Here is a 17,402-nt window from a genome sequence, read left to right on the forward strand (position 1 = left end):
TGAAATGTTTAATTATGTGGGCTAGAGAAAATAAGAAAGTTATAGAGTATATTTATATGAAACGTATGTATACTTACTGCACTTGATGTATTTTAAAGATATGTTGCATATCACAGAATGTAACAAGAAAGAATTGAAAAAATGAATATACAGCATGTTGGAAACATTTTAATAGATTTAAATGTGTGGGTACAATTGTAGAACAAATTAATAATTATAATATTTATAAGAACAGAAGTTGTTTTATTTTAAAGACTATTAGAAATGACAGCAGCATCATATACATGTCCACATGTGACGGTGTGTAGTCCAGGCCTGATGAGTCCTACTGCTGAGCGCACTGGTTCTCCATGCTGCTGTTAGAACTGACATGGATCATCTCCACTGCTTTCTGTTTCTTTCTCCTCTCCTCTCGCTTATTCTGCTGCTGGTTCTCCTCCATCACTTTCTCCTTACAGTCAGCTGAAGGAGAGCTGAGAACAACCAAAAACAATTCAGTTACTGCTCATTCGGCTCCTGATCTTACAGTTTTCATCTGTACTTAGTCAACAACACGATGTGCCAAAACAGGACTAAAGTTGCGCTGAGACTATTTATTTTTAAACAAGCTTATTAGTGTCATTAGAAGAAAAAGCATTTGACAAAGTAAACAGGACCTTTCTCTTCAGCACTCAGCTTCAAATATGGATTTGGCAAGTCACTGATTCAGAAGAACACTAAACACTTTAAAATATTTGCAATTTTCTTTGAGCAATATGACAAAACCATAAAATTAAAGGAACATAACAATTCACAGGGAAAAAAGGCCTGATGCTTTATTATTAGTTACTAGACCCACTATGTCAGAAATTAGAATAAACCAACCTCGCAGTAACTCTTTAAGGATGCCCGAGCTTCTACAGCTCACAATTCTTCCCTCCCAATATGAAACATTTATTTATATAGCACCAAATCACAACAGTTGCCTCACAGTGCTTTAGATTGTAAGGTAAAGACAACAGAGAAAACAGAGGAACCCCAACAATCATATGACCCCTTATGAGCAGCACTTTGGGACAGTGGAAAGGAAAAACTCCCTTTTAACAGGAAGAAACCTCCATCAGAACCGGGGGGGTGGGGCCATGTGCCATGAGCGGTCGGGGGTGAGGGGTGGAAGACAAAAGTCATGCTCTGCTATCAAAGGCCTTTTTTTTTATTGGCCAAATTGCAACAGTGGAGACAAACATTCTCTCCTATACCAACTATCAGTGTTTCCAATAACACAGACTACAAAATCTACTGGAAAAACAAAACACAACCAAGATACATTAAATTTTCCACTCAAAGATCACACTGTGGACTAGGGCTGCCACGATTTGTCGACTAGTCACGATTACGTCGACTATCAAAATCGTCGACGACTGATTTAATAGTCGACGTGTCGTTTGAAGCTTTGTAAGATCACAAAAGACGCAGAAATAATAGCAGGATTTAAGAGTGTAATAACGGACTGAAACAGAAAATGGCAGCATTGCATGTACAAGGATGTCAGCTGCCGTTAAACCCCGAAGAAGAAGAAGAAGAAGCCGCTGTGTCCCAGAATTCATAGCGCGGCCCTGCTTAGTTTCCAACAATGGCGGCAGCTAGTTAGTTTTAATATTACTCTTATTATTCTTTCTGGGTCACAAAATAAACGTTTAACATATTTTCAGGCGAGAATGTAGCTGTGTAAACCTCAAATATCTGCTCAGTTTATCAGGACACCACATATTTTCAAAAGCGCTCCGACGTTTTCGGCGACGTCTGTTACCCACTAGCTCGATAGCTAGCCGGGGGCTAGGCTAACTAGAGCCGTGAGAACACCGGACTCCCGGCAAATCGTTTTCAAACCCACCGCCGTCTTTCACTCCTCAGGTTAAATATATATGAGTCACTTAGATAACTTAAAATGTTGTTGTTTGGCTTTTTTTTTTTTTTTGTATTTTATTTGTTCCTGAGTAAATCAGTTTGTCTGAGATTAAAGTTATAGTTTTTACACAGCTGAATAAACGTCAAGCAGACAGCTGATTATCAGAAGTGTGAGATGCTCCAGAATTTACTCCAGTGTCCTGTTATATTTTAGATAGCAAGGAGTTTATTAAACTTCACCGAAACAATCTGCAAACTTCATTAAAATGTAATAAACTATCATCTTTTCTTTATTTTTAGTTAGTGTGATACCCACTAATGTGTGATCACATTTATGTGAATTAATTTAAGTAATTTCACTTTCAATGTAAGTGATATTTCCATTTGGAAATGCCCTAAATAACTACAGTAATTGTAACAGGAAACTTGGTAACTACCCTGGGATATTTGTAGTGGACGCTTCATTTTTATACCAATAGGTGGCAGTGTGAGACCATGGTTTGGCCTGTTGTTGCCTGAAGCGCATGCTCCGCGCTGTTTTCTCATAATGGCGGAGTATTCAGGAAACGGCAAGCCACGTCTCCCTGTCTGATCATTTCTTTCCTGTTTACAGGTTCGTATCGTGCCCGAAATAGAATATAATAGCAATCACATCCATTATATAGCATAGACTAACCATTACGGTTGGAAAGTGAAAGCGTACAACATTGTGTAGTACAGTAAATTACACTTTTGTAAGTATTTGTTTACGGCTTTAGCAGCATGCTAAGGTTAGCATGTTAGTTTGGGTCGCACACCTCCTATGCTCTGTGATGTTAGTGATCGGCTCCACCGTTATCCTGTATTGTTTTAGTATCTTGTTTCTGCCATAAAGTGTTTCCGTGAATTCAGTGCACATGTCAAGATGGTGCTGATTATACCATTCTTTCAAGCTATTTGAGATTTATAGATTTGTCTTGTTGGAATTCATTTTGAACCAAGTCTTACAAGAAAATTGGTCATGTTTATAACATTGGAATGTGTTATGGAGAATGTGTGTGTGAGCTATGTTAAGAATAAGTAAATACACAGTTGTAATACTGTAAAAGTAATGAAAGGAGTGCATAATTGTGAATTTTAATAAATAATGGCGGAGTATTCAGGAAACGGCAATCCACGTCTCCCTGTCTGATCATTTCTTTCCTGTTTACAGGACACATATATAGCTGTCTACAGGTGCTGCCACCCGGTACCTGTAACAGTTTTCTGGGGGCTCGTCCGGGATCAGTCCTGCCTTTGAGGCTGGGAGCTGATCCAGTAATACCGGTACTTTGGGCCAAGAGTGGCAAGAAAACACCGACAAGTCCAGTCTGCTGGTTGTTACCTACACCTGCTGCTGCCTGATGGAGAATAGATGCTACTGATTGTGCAGGAAATGCATTGGCCATGTGTCACAACTAGCGCAATGGACAAGTAGTAAGGAAAAAAAGATAAATAAGGACTGCTTGGTGCTGCTTGGTGCTGCTTGGTGCTCGGACCATCGCCCATCAAGGCAAAAACTGTACGAAAGCTGACATTGTGTGACCCACTGCAAGGGATAGGGAAGCAACCATGGCGGAAGGTGAGAGGAGGAGCTTGGTGTGGGCCATCAAGAAAGACCTTCTCACCCTCTCTGCTGATGAACTGTTCCAGATTGCCAAGTCTCTGGGTCCAGTGCCAGGAGTGGATCAGTCTTGCCTTAAGTCAGGGGATGAAGACAGCTGCTTCGAGTACATCAGTGGTTTCATGTGCAGTAAGGCTTTATTAGAGTCAGAAGATCAGGGCATGTCACACTTATTGTCACTGAAAGATGTTGTTGATGCTGTTACCCAGGGTCATGTTTCTGATTTGCAGATACAGGCTGCCACTGGTAATGATTCATGTGATCTATGTCCAAATGCTCAGCCTCATGATGTCAGTGTTGAAATGAGTCCAACTAATGCAATGTTTTTAGAAGATGGTCATAATAGTGGTACAGAAGTAACTGACAGTGTGACCCAGAATACCAGCTCTACTGCTGTTTCCCAACGTGATATAGAACTACAAAAAATACTCTTCAGTTACGAAGAGCTCTCTAAGAAAATTAAGCAGTACATGCCCACATCAGGTTCTCAACTCACCTCTCAGACACCATCACAGGCTCATTGTAGAAGCACACCACACAATGACAGCTTAGTTGAAACTCAAGCACCCATGAGACATGACAAGGTGGTGTCCCTAAGAGACTTGTCTTACCTCCATCGCAGGGAGTTTAAGATTCACGGGGGCCAGATTGGAGACCAGGGATCAGACATCAGTTATAACAGCATCTGCCGCCAGATTGAAGAGGGTCTCAAAGAACAGTTTAATGATGCCGAAATTGTGAGGGCTGTCATGAGAGTTATCAAACCTGGTAATTTCAAAGACATGCTAATGAACAAGGATGAACTGACAGTAGAGGAGCTTAAAGACTTCCTCCATTCTCACCTTGGTGAGCAAAACAACACAGAACTCTTCCAGGAACTCATGTGCACCAAACAAAGTGACAGTGAGACACCACAACAGTTTCTGTATCGAGTCATAGGTCTCAAACAAAAGATCTTGCTCACCTCGAAACATACCAACTCAGATGTAAAGTACTCAGCCAGTACAGTTCAGGATGTATTTCTTCATACTGTGTATCAAGGACTGGGCCACAAACATAGTGACATTCGTAGAGAGTTAAAGCCACTCCTTGCAGATGCCAATGTCACAGATGAGACTATCCTTAAACAAATGAAGAAAGTAATGAGTGATGAAAGTGAAAGACAGCGTCGTCTAGGGTCAGTCACCCGTCAGAGAAACACCAATGTGCACAGCACACAAGTTGAGATGAACGGTATGCAGTGTCCTGTATTGAAAGAGGAAAATGCAGGAAAAAGACCTAAGGTGGATATGATCCAGCAGCTGTCAGAGAAAGTCGAAAAACTTGCAAGCATTGTTGAACAAATGACACAGTCACTACAAATAACAGCTGAACAGAGCAGCCAGTACAAGAAAATCAAAACCGATCACCACAGAGAAAGAAAGTATGGCTGTGAAAAGTGCATAGAACAAGACCGCCCCGACTGTCCCCACTGTTTTCACTGTGGTGAGGAAGGCCACCGCGCAGTTGGCTGCATGAAGAAAACAATACGTCAGGGAAACGGGAGCCGGTCCCTGTCACGGGACAAACAGTGACCGTGTCCCACTCTCCGTCCCAATCTGACCTATGTAGTACTAGTGAGACTGTTGCTGTAAGTTTGGCAAAGTGTGACGCTGACACCAAACATAATGTAGTGCCAACCCAGAGACAGAATAACCAAGAAAATAAATCTGCTATACTTCTTGGCAGTTCACCCAACAGTAAAAGTGAAAAATTAGCCAAACTAATTGGAAAAAAAGCGCTCACCCAGTGCCATCTAAATGGTTTAGCAGTTAGTGCTTTGTTGGACACGGGAGCTCAAGTGAGCATGATTGACAGAGAGTGGAAAAATAAGTATCTACCAGATACACCTGTAAGGTCACTTGATGAAGTCATTGATAATGAAGAAGAGTTAAAAGTCCGTGCTGTGAATGGTGACACTCTCCCATTTGATGGCTGGGTGCCAATCACAGTTAATTTGAGAGGGAATGAAGACCCTAATTTGTCAATAACTGTGCCTTTTCTTGTAAGCAGTTTTGTTTTGGAGAGACCGCTGCTGGGTTTCAATGTGATGGAGGAACTTGTGCAGGAACAACCAGGACGGTTCATGCCAACTCTCGTCACCCTGCTTTGCAATGCCATGTCAATACCAACAGAAAAGGCAGAGCTCCTGGTAAACCTCATCAAGGCTGATGAAGCCCCTGCACAATGTGGACGCCTGCGGACTGGCAGGTATGACACCCTTATTCCAGCGGGTCAGGTGATTTGGGTTAAGTGTCCAGTCTCACCTGCCATGAACCTGTCCGAATCTGTTTTCCTCTTTGAGCCTGATGATAACAACACACAGCTTGCTGAGCTAGATGTCTGTGAAGGACTGCTTGAAGTGCAAAGCACCAAGAGGCCCTTTGTAGAGGTACCTGTGGGCAACAACACAAAACATAACATCACACTACCAAGGAAAACAGCCCTTGGCAGTATTCATTCTGTTGAGAAGGTGATTACAATGGACTCACTAGGAGAATCTAAGCCCACAGTGACAGCCAATAGTGCCACCTCTACATCTACTCATACCAACTTACCCCTATGGCAGCCTCCTGTCGACATCAGCCATCTTAATGAGGAACAACAGGCAAAAGTTAACAAAATGCTTTGCGAGGAAGCTGGGGCTTTTGCTCGTGACAGTAGTGATATAGGATGCATACCCAGTTTGCAAATGGCAATCAACTTGAAAGATGATATCCCTGTTCAGAAAACCTACTCATCCATCCCTAAGCCACTTTTTAAAGAGGTTAAAGAGTACATACAAGAACTTTTGGTAAAAGGCTGGATAGTAAAGTCTCAGTCCCCGTACGCCGCCCCAGTCGTCTGTGTCAGAAAGAAAGATGGCAGTTTACGCTTATGCATAGACTATCGCCTTCTGAACAAAAAGACTGTTCCTGATCGACACCCACTGCCCAGGATACAGGATCTGATTGATACTCTGGGTGGGTACTCATGGTTTAGCATCTTAGACCAAGGAAAAGCTTACCACCAGGGTTTTGTAGCTGAGGGCTCTCGCCACCTCACTGCCTTCATAACACCATGGGGTCTTTATGAATGGGTTCGCATCCCATTTGGTCTCACAAATGCCCCAGCTGCTTTTCAGCGGAGCATGGAAGAGATGCTTGGCTCTCTTAGAGATGAATGTTGCATCCCATACCTCGACGATGTACTTTGCTATGCAAAAACATTTGACGACCATGTTGAGACCCTCCGCAAGGTTCTCCAGGCACTCCAAGAACATGGAGTAAAATTGAGGCCGGAGAAATGTGACCTCTTCAAACAAGAAGTCAGATATGTGGGTCGGCTTGTGTCCGCTGAAGGAGTCAGAATAGACCCGGCAGACCTGGAGGCTGTCAAAACCCTGACATCTAAGACACCTCAAACAGTTGGTGATGTGAGGAAGCTGGCAGGCTTTCTAAGCTACTACCGCTCGTATATCCAGGATTTTTCCCGGATAGCTAAACCAATCTATGAACTCCTTCAGACCAAGCCAGGCAAAACTCAGTGTCCAAAATCTGTGAGAAACAACAAACACTCACAGCTGTCCTCTCGAGAGCACGTTGAGTGGACTCTAAAACACCAGAGAGCGTTAGAACAGTTGGTAACCCTCCTCACCAACCCCCCTGTTCTGACATATCCTGATTTTAGCCTGCCTTTCACATTGCATACAGATGCATCTGACCAGGGCTTAGGAGCTGTCCTGTATCAGCGTCAACATGGGAAATTGAGAGTAATTGGCTATGGATCTAGGACTCTGACACAAGCAGAACGCAATTACCACCTGCATAGTGGAAAATTAGAGTTCCTTGCGTTGAAATGGGCTGTATGTGAAAAATTCCGTGACTACCTGTACTATGCCCCACACTTCACAGTTTATACAGATAACAACCCCCTAACCTATGTAATGAGTACCGCAAAGTTAAATGCAGTGGGACATAGGTGGGTTGGAGAGCTCTCAGATTTCCGGTTCGACATCAGATACAGGCCAGGAAAGTCAAATGTAGACGCAGACACTCTTTCTCGTCTCCCCTTGGATATAGAGAAATATGAAACTGCTTGTACAGAGGGATTTCCAGATGAGGCAGTGAAGGCAGTCTGGGATGGAAGCCAGGTGGCCAGACAGAAAGATGTTGCTTGGGTAGCCATGCTCAATATCTCTTCTCTGGACCCCCATCAGCAGCCTCATATCAACTCGCTGAGCATCAGCCATGATGATCTAGTTAAAGCTCAAAGAGAGGATCCAGCCATTGGCCAAATCCTCAAGCTGAAACTAGATGGAGCAAAACTGACAGATGAAATACGCAAGATGGTAAGAGGAACTGCCCATAAACTCCTCCACGAGTGGGGTAAATTACATCTTGAAAATGACCTCTTGTATAGATGTACCAGTGACAGAAGACAATTAGTGCTTCCTGCCAAGTACAGGACTTTAGCATTAAGACATTTACATGACACGATGGGTCATGTTGGGACAGACCGAGTGCTACATCTCGCAAGGGACAGATTCTATTGGCCCTTTATGGCTAAGGACATTGAAGCCTATGTGACCCAGAAGTGTCCCTGTATCATGTCCAAGAAACCAGTAACACACGTCAGGGCTCCCATGGGTAGTATAAGATCGGACTACCCTTTAGAACTGGTGTGTATTGACTTTTTGCATTTGGAAGCCAGCCGTGGAGGGTATGAGTATATTCTCGTGGTAATTGACCATTTCACTAGATTTGCTCAAGCATACCCCACAAGGAACAAGAGTGGGAAAACAGCTGCTGAACGGATTTTCCAGGATTTCATACCCAGATTTGGATACCCATCCAAACTACATCACGACCAGGGTCGTGAATTTGAGAATGAACTGTTCAGGACACTACAGAAATTATCTGGTGTCGGACATTCTAGAACATCACCTTACCATCCTCAAAGTAACCCTTCAGAACGTCTCAACAGGACAATACTCCAGATGTTGAGAACATTAACCGAAAAGGAAAAAGTACAGTGGAAAGACCACCTCCCACATCTTGTACATGCGTACAACTGTACTCGACATGAGTCCACCGGCTACTCACCATTCTATCTCCTCTATGGACGACACCCGCATCTACCAGTTGATCTGCTGTTTGGATTGAAGGGGGAGAATGAAACATACTCACCTACAGGATATGCCAAGAAATGGGCCGAACGAATGTCGGAAGCTTATCGGATTGCTAGTGAAAATAGCAAGAAGTCTAGTGCAAGAGGCAAAATAACATATGATAAAAAGGCAAAAGGAGTCATGCTTAAGCCAGGAGACAGAGTTCTGGTCAGAAACCTCAGTGAGCGGGGAGGACCTGGCAAGTTGAGATCATATTGGGAGAGGACTATTTATATAGTAAAAGAGCAGCTAGCAGATAGCCCAGTTTACGTAGTCCATCCTGAAGCTGGAGACCCAAAAAGAACCCGAACATTACATCGTAATCTGCTGTTACTTGTAAATGACTTACCTGTTCAAGTCACTCCCCCCCTGGCAAAGCCTGCGATTGGAAAGACAACATGCAACAGACGAAGGATGGAAAGATCTGCAGATGCACAAAGACAAACAGACATGTGGGATAACTCTGACAGCGGTTCTGAGAGTGATTGCTCGGGGTACTGGCTAAGAGCACCTGTTGAAAGGACCGTGAGAAGGAACCTGGACCATGAGCAACACCCTGCATCTCAGTCATACCAGACCAAAGAACCTATTAGAGTGACCACAAACACAAAAAATGGACATTCACCTGTGCAGACGATGGAAGACATACTGACTATGCCTGAGCATTCACCATCCGTCAGCATTGAACAATTCGAAGAGGAAACTGGGAGAGAATGCTCACACCTGCCATGTTCTCTGAGAGAGGAGATGGAAGAAATGGAAGTGGGTAGTGACAACCTATCTGAACCCAGAGGGTCTGGTGAGGAGTGTGAAACTCATTCGCAGTCTAACATACAGGTTCAACCACCGGGACATACTTGTACGGACATTAGAAGATCTACCCGTCACAGGAAACCACGACAGTTTCTGACTTATGAATCACTGGGTAAACCCTCAGTGCAGTCACATGCGGCAGTTAATCTAGTTGGGGAACGCACAGCACCACAGTTACCTGCCACAACCATACCATCATACACTGTATTTCCATACCCACCATTGGCAATTGTGCCGCCCATGTGTATGTCACAGTCACCAATGTACTGCACCCCAATACCATACTCACCATACCAGTATCACGCATCACTGACCCCATCTGCATACACACCACCCCCACTGCTTGTTTCATAACTACTTCTTGGACTGATAAGAGTTAATAAGAATTTGAGAAGCAAAAGTTCAAAATGTCATGATTTTGTGAATGTTGGGAGCCATTTTATTTTTGTCAGGGAGTGTGTGATACCCACTAATGTGTGATCACATTTATGTGAATTAATTTAAGTAATTTCACTTTCAATGTAAGTGATATTTCCATTTGGAAATGCCCTAAATAACTACAGTAATTGTAACAGGAAACTTGGTAACTACCCTGGGATATTTGTAGTGGACGCTTCATTTTTATACCAATAGGTGGCAGTGTGAGACCATGGTTTGGCCTGTTGTTAGCAGCCTGAAGCGCATGCTCCGCGCTGTTTTCTCATAATGGCGGAGTATTCAGGAAACGGCAAGCCACGTCTCCCTGTCTGATCATTTCTTTCCTGTTTACAGGTTCGTATCGTGCCCGAAATAGAATATAATAGCAATCACATCCATTATATAGCATAGACTAACCATTACGGTTGGAAAGTGAAAGCGTACAACATTGTGTAGTACAGTAAATTACACTTTTGTAAGTATTTGTTTACGGCTTTAGCAGCATGCTAAGGTTAGCATGTTAGTTTGGGTCGCACACCTCCTATGCTCTGTGATGTTAGTGATCGGCTCCACCGTTATCCTGTATTGTTTTAGTATCTTGTTTCTGCCATAAAGTGTTTCCGTGAATTCAGTGCACATGTCAAGATGGTGCTGATTATACCATTCTTTCAAGCTATTTGAGATTTATAGATTTGTCTTGTTGGAATTCAGTTTGAACCAAGTCTTACAAGAAAATTGGTCATGTTTATAACATTGGAATGTGTTATGGAGAATGTGTGTGTGAGCTATGTTAAGAATAAGTAAATACACAGTTGTAATACTGTAAAAGTAATGAAAGGAGTGCATAATTGTGAATTTGAATAAATAATGGCGGAGTATTCAGGAAACGGCAAGCCACGTCTCCCTGTCTGATCATTTCTTTCCTGTTTACAGGACACATATATAGCTGTCTACAGGTGCTGCCACCCGGTACCTGTAACATTAGCACAGACCTTAAACACTTAAAGCTGTAAGCTAATGATAGTTATATAAGAGCAGATGCTGCTGGTGCAATAAGCTGTAGTTTTACGTCCAATGGATGATCTGATTAGTCGACTAATCGCAAAAATAATCGGTGACTAGTCGACTATCAAAATAATCGTTTGTGGCAGCCCTACTGTGGACTAGAATCAAACTGCCAATCACAATCACCCCCATCATCTTCATCACGAGGAGCATAGATATTACAGAGAACAATGCCTCAACTTTTCAAAACCAAAGATTAAAACTCATGAAATCCTTCCAGTTTAACAAATACAGACAAAATGTTACTAATAATCCCCTAAACAGAAAAACCACCTGTATTTATGCCTTAGCTGCAACTTGTGGACAGAAATTTATGTACAGTCATGTAAACTACCTTGGCGTCTCTGCAAGGTCGGGGTTAAAGCCAACGTCGTACACATCCCTGCTGTTAGTACATACCTGGGGTTGGGAATTACACTAGCTTCGTTTTCACTGATCTTCACACACTTTGCAGGCCGTGGCTCAGCCTCTGAAACACCTGCTGAGGAGCTCAGTGGAGGACGCATGTCAGCCTCGGGGTCCGCTGTATCTGTCACCACAGCAACGGCCTCCTTGGTCCGGTCCAGCGGTGCCTCCTCCACGGAGGGTGTGATGTCAACAGGAAGTTTCTCTCTCTTTCTCTTCTGGATGAGATTCTTCTTTGCCTCTGCAGGTGACAGCACAGTTACAGAGCTGCAACAACCCCGGCGCATGTGTACATGTGTACATGTGTACAGAGCGGGCGCGCTATGCTACATACCTTTTGGCTCATATTTGTGTTGGAGCTCCTCTACTCGCAACTGTAACTTGATCTTGTCACTCTGAGCCTGCAGCAGGAAATGGAAATATCCAATCAAATAGCAAATATAAGATCACAGCAGATACAATAGTCCACATTCCTTACAAAAATCCCATCATGGGGCTCAAATTTACAGCTCAGTAGAAGAAACAAACCAAGTACATATACCAACTAGAGCTACACGATTACTGTAAAACCATGAAGTTATTTTAGTATTGTTACTTTTTTAGATGTCATTTTATAATTATTTAAGATTTCCACAGAAAACACTACCTAGAGGTAAAACACTACCTCTTGTGCTTCCATCTGCTTTGTAGTTTTAAACGGCACTTGTAAGAGATACTAACACAGGGAAGTGGTGCAGTGAGAGCAGCCTGTTACCTGTTTGAGCAGCCGCTCAGATGTGAAGAGTTTCCTCTCCAGCTCCAGAGCTCTCTGACTCTCTGACAAAGACTTCATCCTCTGAAGAGAAAGCTCATCTCTCAGACGCTCTGCATCCTTACTAAGACACACACACACACACACACACACACACACACACACACACACACACACTATTTGAAGCCGAAGTTAAATATGTAGATGAAATAACTGAAGTCTAACCTTCTTTGTTACAGTAACAGTTTATTTTTTATCCTGAAAATATCAAATCTTCCCAGTGCAGACAAATATGTGTTTTACAATTAAGCACTGATTCATGAAACCAAGAAAACCAACCACCTGACCCAGACTTCCTGCATAAAGATCGAAAGACAGAAAAATCCGTTATAAATGGATAAAACCTCTTTTGTTCTTGTGATGGTTTCTTCAGCTGCACAGTGATTCTACTTCTATTCTAACGTCTGAGCCTAATTACTGTGGCCGTTTTCCCACTTTCATCCAAGTCCAACAACACTGTTACATTAAGCACCCAAGGACCGTCTATAAGGTGGCGGACTTCAAGTTGTCTCCCGATGAATGGGGCTCAAAGCACTGGCTTCTTCACATAAATTTACCTGTAATGTATTTTTCCCGTCGATCCAACCTGTTGTCTTTTTTGTTTCGTTTTTTAAAGCTACATTTCCAACATGTTTTTCACGCGTTCTCATTGTGTCAACCTGAATATCTCACATTAAAGATAAATTGTTTAACATTGTTTCACTGACCTTTCTTTAAAGCACTTTCAGTGTTCAAGCAGAGCAGAATAATCACTGTATCAGTCCATTTACCATGAAAGTGAACCAAGATTGTATGCTGCTCTAACGAGCCAATAATCAGACATTTATGGATACATCTGTCCCAAAATATGGATCCAGACTCATTTTGATGGCAAGAAAGGCCAACTGACAATTTCTTTCTTTTATTCAGATCATTATATTTCTAGGCAACCTGTAGATGGTCAAGCAAAAGGCCAGAAAACAGCCAAACTCACAGAGTGTTGCTGAGCTTCATTTTGAGCAGGTCGGTGTAGTATGTTTCATCCTGGCCATCTCCATCATCGGCTGGAGCCGGATTAGCTGGCTGAGACTTCAATAACATCTACACACGGAACAAACGACATGTGACTGTGTCCGAATCTAGGAGAGCAGGTGTAGCATTTTATCTCATAAGTAAAACAGCACAAGTTCATGTTATGTGAGAGGCTTAGCCGAGCTCCTGTTAAAGCAGAAAACATCCCATTTGCTAGAGACAAGGCTCTATCTGAGCCTGTAGTTTTCTGTAGATTTTGGACTTGTTAATATCCAGCTCTAATTTATAAATGCTATGCTAGCACCTCTTAGTCTGCTGGGAAAGTTTTTTTCAGTAAGTAGGACTAACGTGAAGTAAATCTGCTCTAAAAGCATTTTGTGTAATTGTCTGTGGAACAGGGCAGGTGTTACTCTCGCACGAGCGCACACACTTTCTCAACGTGAAGTCGTTCTACAAACTGCACTGACTGTTACGTTCTCACCTCCACCTTCTCCAGCCTCTGCAGTTTAGTCATCAGATTCTGGATCTCTCCATTTTTCTCCGACAGCATGGACTGCAGTCTCTCCAGCTGAGCAGGGTCAGCCCTGGAGCCCTGCAGCTGCATCAGAGTGGCTATCTGCACCTGCACCAAACACGCACATCCATACTGTCAGCCAACCACCAACCAGTTACAAACCGGCGACCGACCAGATGAGCTATCGCACGCTACCTTCAAGCGCTGCATCTGCTGTTTGCTAAAGGCGTGTATTTTCTGCAGCGACTGGTACTGGACCTTCACACTGATGAGCTGCCTCTCCATCTCAGCCCGCTTATCCTCCAGCTGCAACACAACATGGAGCCATTTACTGAGGTTCCAGGTTCGATTCAAGCACAACTCTGGACTTACAGAGAGACCTGCTGCCAAAGGAAAGTGTGACACACCTCAGCAAACAGCGAGTTCCCTTTGCTGTTTGGATCCTGGGCCTGCTGAAGAACCTGATCCAACTCGATCTGCAGATCCCTGTTGGCCTCACGAGATTTCTGTCATTACAGAGAGAGAAAGACAACAACTGAAGCGACAGTCTGTGGAAATGCTTACTGTGTGAAACTAAACACGCTTCTCTAAGAATTCCAAATTGGATTGTATTATCAACTTTGCCCTGATTAGACTATCACAGGATGTGACCGCAGCAGAGTCGGACACAACCAACCAAGCAGCAAGTACGAGCTTCATCAAATGCACAATATCATCTCCTACTTGCCTAATTTCAATCGTTCCATTAATACTTTTAGATTATTATATTGTTAATCTATTTTGAGATTAGTGAAAGTGCTTATTTAAGACCTTTCCAGGCATTTCCACCCTGGTGTGACTGCACAACACAGAGAACAGCAGACTGTAACATGTTCACCTCTAATGCATTGAACCAGGACACCGCTTCTTTCTGCCTTTCCTCCTTTTCTTCGGTGATTCGCTCCAGCTGCCGCTGCAGGCTGCTGTTGCTCAGTTCCAGCTGCTGCTCCTTGTACTGCGATTCCTGCAGTGCCTGCTCCAGCTCCACCTGGTAGATGAACAGATTACACCACATGCTGATTCAACACCTCTTCTTCTCATGCCATTAATGATTTTTATTCATCTAGGTACTTCTCGTGTTAGTTGACCTGGATGGTACATGCTTTGTGGTGCTCAAAGGACCAAAAACATCTGGAAAAACTAAGCAGCTTGTCAGATCCACAAGCCTTTCTCTGAACAGCTTAACATAGCAGCTCAGCTCTGGATGGTCTCTATTATCACACTGTCACTGTGAGAATGAGCCGTCTGTAGAACCTTCCTTTGTAAGTCACTCACTTTAACGTTCTCCAGCTCTGTGATCTTCATCTGCACCTCTATCATTTCCGACGTCATGGAACTCTGTGTGTGTTCATTTAGAGCTCGGAGCTCCTCCGTCTTGTTATTCAGCGTCTCGGTCTGCATTTCCAGCTTATGTTTCAGCTGTTTTTCATTCAGCTGGGACTCTTCTAGAGAAGACTGCAACCTCAGGATCTGAGACAGCAAAAACCACAATCACAGGTTGGAAAACAACATGACAGCGTGGATCCATCCTGCCGTGTACCAGTCAGGCTGTGAGGGAGATTTTCTTGGTACACTCTGAGCCCATTAGCACTACCTGAGCATCGTTTGAATCCTGCAGCATATCTGAGTATTGTTGCTGACCGTGACCCTTTATGACCACAGTGTCTCTATGTCTGCTTCCAGCAGTGTAATGCACAGCATAATGCAAAGCTTAATTCATGTCAATCTGTTTTCTACAACAGGACAGTTACTGTACTCATACAGATGTGGTGGAATGGGAAATTTGCATCTGTATGTACAGCCAACAAATCTGCAGCAACTGTGTAACTCCATCATTTCAATACGGACCAGATTCTCTGAATCATGTTTCCAGCCCCAAAAAGAATGAAGGCAGTTCTGAAGGCAGTGACAGCGTGGTACACCTCAACAACTATCTCACTTTACTGCTCTAACAGCCACTCAAGAATTGGGGCTTTTACTGGTGTAAGATACCATAGTGCATTTAACCTCATAACTCACATAGATACACATAGTACACAGTGTGTGAATGTGTGTGTGAATGGGTGGATGACAGGTTGTGTAAAGCGCTTTGGGGTCCTTAGGGACTAGAAAAGCGCTATATAAATACAGGCCGTTTACCATTTACATTTAGCATAGCTCCCTATCCCTAATTTCACTCATTAGTACAGGCCTCATACCAGATGAGACCACGTGCTGTTGTACCTTGTTGTGAAGCTCACTGAGTGCCATGCTATGAGCCCTCTCCAGATGTTCTTGTTGTTCTTGAAGGTGCCGTTTCTGCTGATTCTTCACACAGTCAAAGTCCGACTGCAGTGATTCCAGCATCCGAGTTTTCAGCTCCACTTCCTTCTGCAACGAGTACTTGTCTTGCTCGAGAGCCTGTGGCACACACATCAGACAAAGATAGGTGGAGAGGTCTGAAACAATGATGAAGTTAGTTTGGATGACCAACAGGGCGGGAAACTTAGGAAAACAAGGACTTTTGTATTGGGCTCATGGCAGTTTACTGGAGCTTTTTCTCTTTATTTGTGTAAGAGCGGACCTCAAGGGCGTTGGTCATCTCTACTCTTTGTTCATCCAGTCGGTTCTGCAGCTCCACCTGCTGGTTGAGGAGATCCAGGCCAGCTTGAGCAGCCTGATGAACCTGCTCCTCCTTCTCTCTGAGCTGGATCCTCAGTACCTTGATCTCCTCTTCTGCTGCCATCTGGAAAGTGAAGGACGCACAAATGTGTGTTAAAGTTTGTTGTGTGCGCCAGTCTTTACCGAAAAAGCCCGTAACCTTATATTATATATATATATATAATTTGATGTATCAGCCTTTTGAATCAGCAAATATTGGTGTCAGTCTTAACAATATCCAGTTCCTGAATTATTTGCTATCACCATGTGACTTTTATTTTATCTATCGTTTTCATTTTCTCTGTCACTTACAGTCTGATGCAGTCAGAGGCAGCTTTGAGATTTTTTATACTCCACTGTCCAACTCAGAAACAATGCATGTATTTAAAAAGTGACACACAAAAGTAATCAAAAAAGGCTTAAATAAATGCAACCGTTTATGCTAACGTCTATACCGTGCTCTCGTTTGTTTTGTAAGACAGTGCTATACAGCTTTAATTTCCTTATTTCCAATTAATCTGAAGCTAACGTCCCGCTGTTAATAAGATAAATAGTGACAGTAAATGTCCAGGAGGACAATAAGCAACCGCTACAGCAGATATAAAAGCAACAGTATCGGCCAAAAAATGTCAACAAGTCAGGTAAAGATGGCTAGCTCCTGCTCGTATTCAGCCACACAATCTAAGCCTGGGGGGGGGTTAAGATTTCAATATGACAAACTCCGAACTAACGATATTTTCTTTTAATTAGCAGCAACAACTCTACTGTGGGCAGTTCTTCTACTGACGAAGTGCCTATAAGATAGATAAACAAAAACAAGGATTAAATATACCTTGTTAGCGATCAGTCAAAGCGCCACAATTTAAATCCGACTCCAAGCAGTTATCGCGACATCTTGACTCGGCGAGACTTTTTGGGGATTCGTCAACCTGGCGCTGTTGAGATATCGCCCTCTAGGTATGGAGGACCG

At 43.2% G+C, this 17,402-nt stretch overlaps 2 protein-coding genes across 3 annotated transcripts; one reads left to right on the forward strand and one right to left on the reverse strand.

Moving 5' to 3' along the window:
* Positions 1 to 148: 148 nt before the first annotated feature.
* On the reverse strand, positions 149 to 17,402 carry spdl1 (spindle apparatus coiled-coil protein 1). Of its 2 annotated transcripts, none has more exons than XM_026180988.1 (13): positions 17,265 to 17,402; positions 16,356 to 16,517; positions 16,016 to 16,192; positions 15,068 to 15,262; positions 14,631 to 14,780; positions 14,161 to 14,259; positions 13,949 to 14,059; positions 13,721 to 13,861; positions 13,202 to 13,308; positions 12,172 to 12,292; positions 11,752 to 11,818; positions 11,412 to 11,658; positions 149 to 473 (listed from the first exon to the last, which is right to left on the reverse strand). In XM_026180988.1, the coding sequence occupies exons 2-13, from the start codon at positions 16,515 to 16,517 to the stop codon at positions 326 to 328; spliced, it is 1,725 nt and encodes a 574-aa protein (XP_026036773.1). In that variant the 5' UTR covers positions 17,265 to 17,402; the 3' UTR covers positions 149 to 325. The 2 variants fall into 2 exon arrangements, with proteins under 2 accessions (XP_026036773.1, XP_026036782.1); XM_026180997.1 differs by lacking the exon at positions 17,265 to 17,402 and adding an exon at positions 16,745 to 17,254.
* LOC113030015 (uncharacterized) lies at positions 2,145 to 5,696 on the forward strand. The gene is made up of 2 exons (XM_026181040.1): positions 2,145 to 2,500; positions 3,080 to 5,696. The coding sequence occupies exon 2, from the start codon at positions 3,478 to 3,480 to the stop codon at positions 5,101 to 5,103; it is 1,626 nt and encodes a 541-aa protein (XP_026036825.1). The 5' UTR covers positions 2,145 to 2,500; positions 3,080 to 3,477; the 3' UTR covers positions 5,104 to 5,696.

This window comes from Astatotilapia calliptera, chromosome 2 (assembly GCF_900246225.1).
Source record: "Astatotilapia calliptera chromosome 2, fAstCal1.2, whole genome shotgun sequence".
NCBI lineage: Eukaryota > Metazoa > Chordata > Actinopteri > Cichliformes > Cichlidae > Astatotilapia > Astatotilapia calliptera.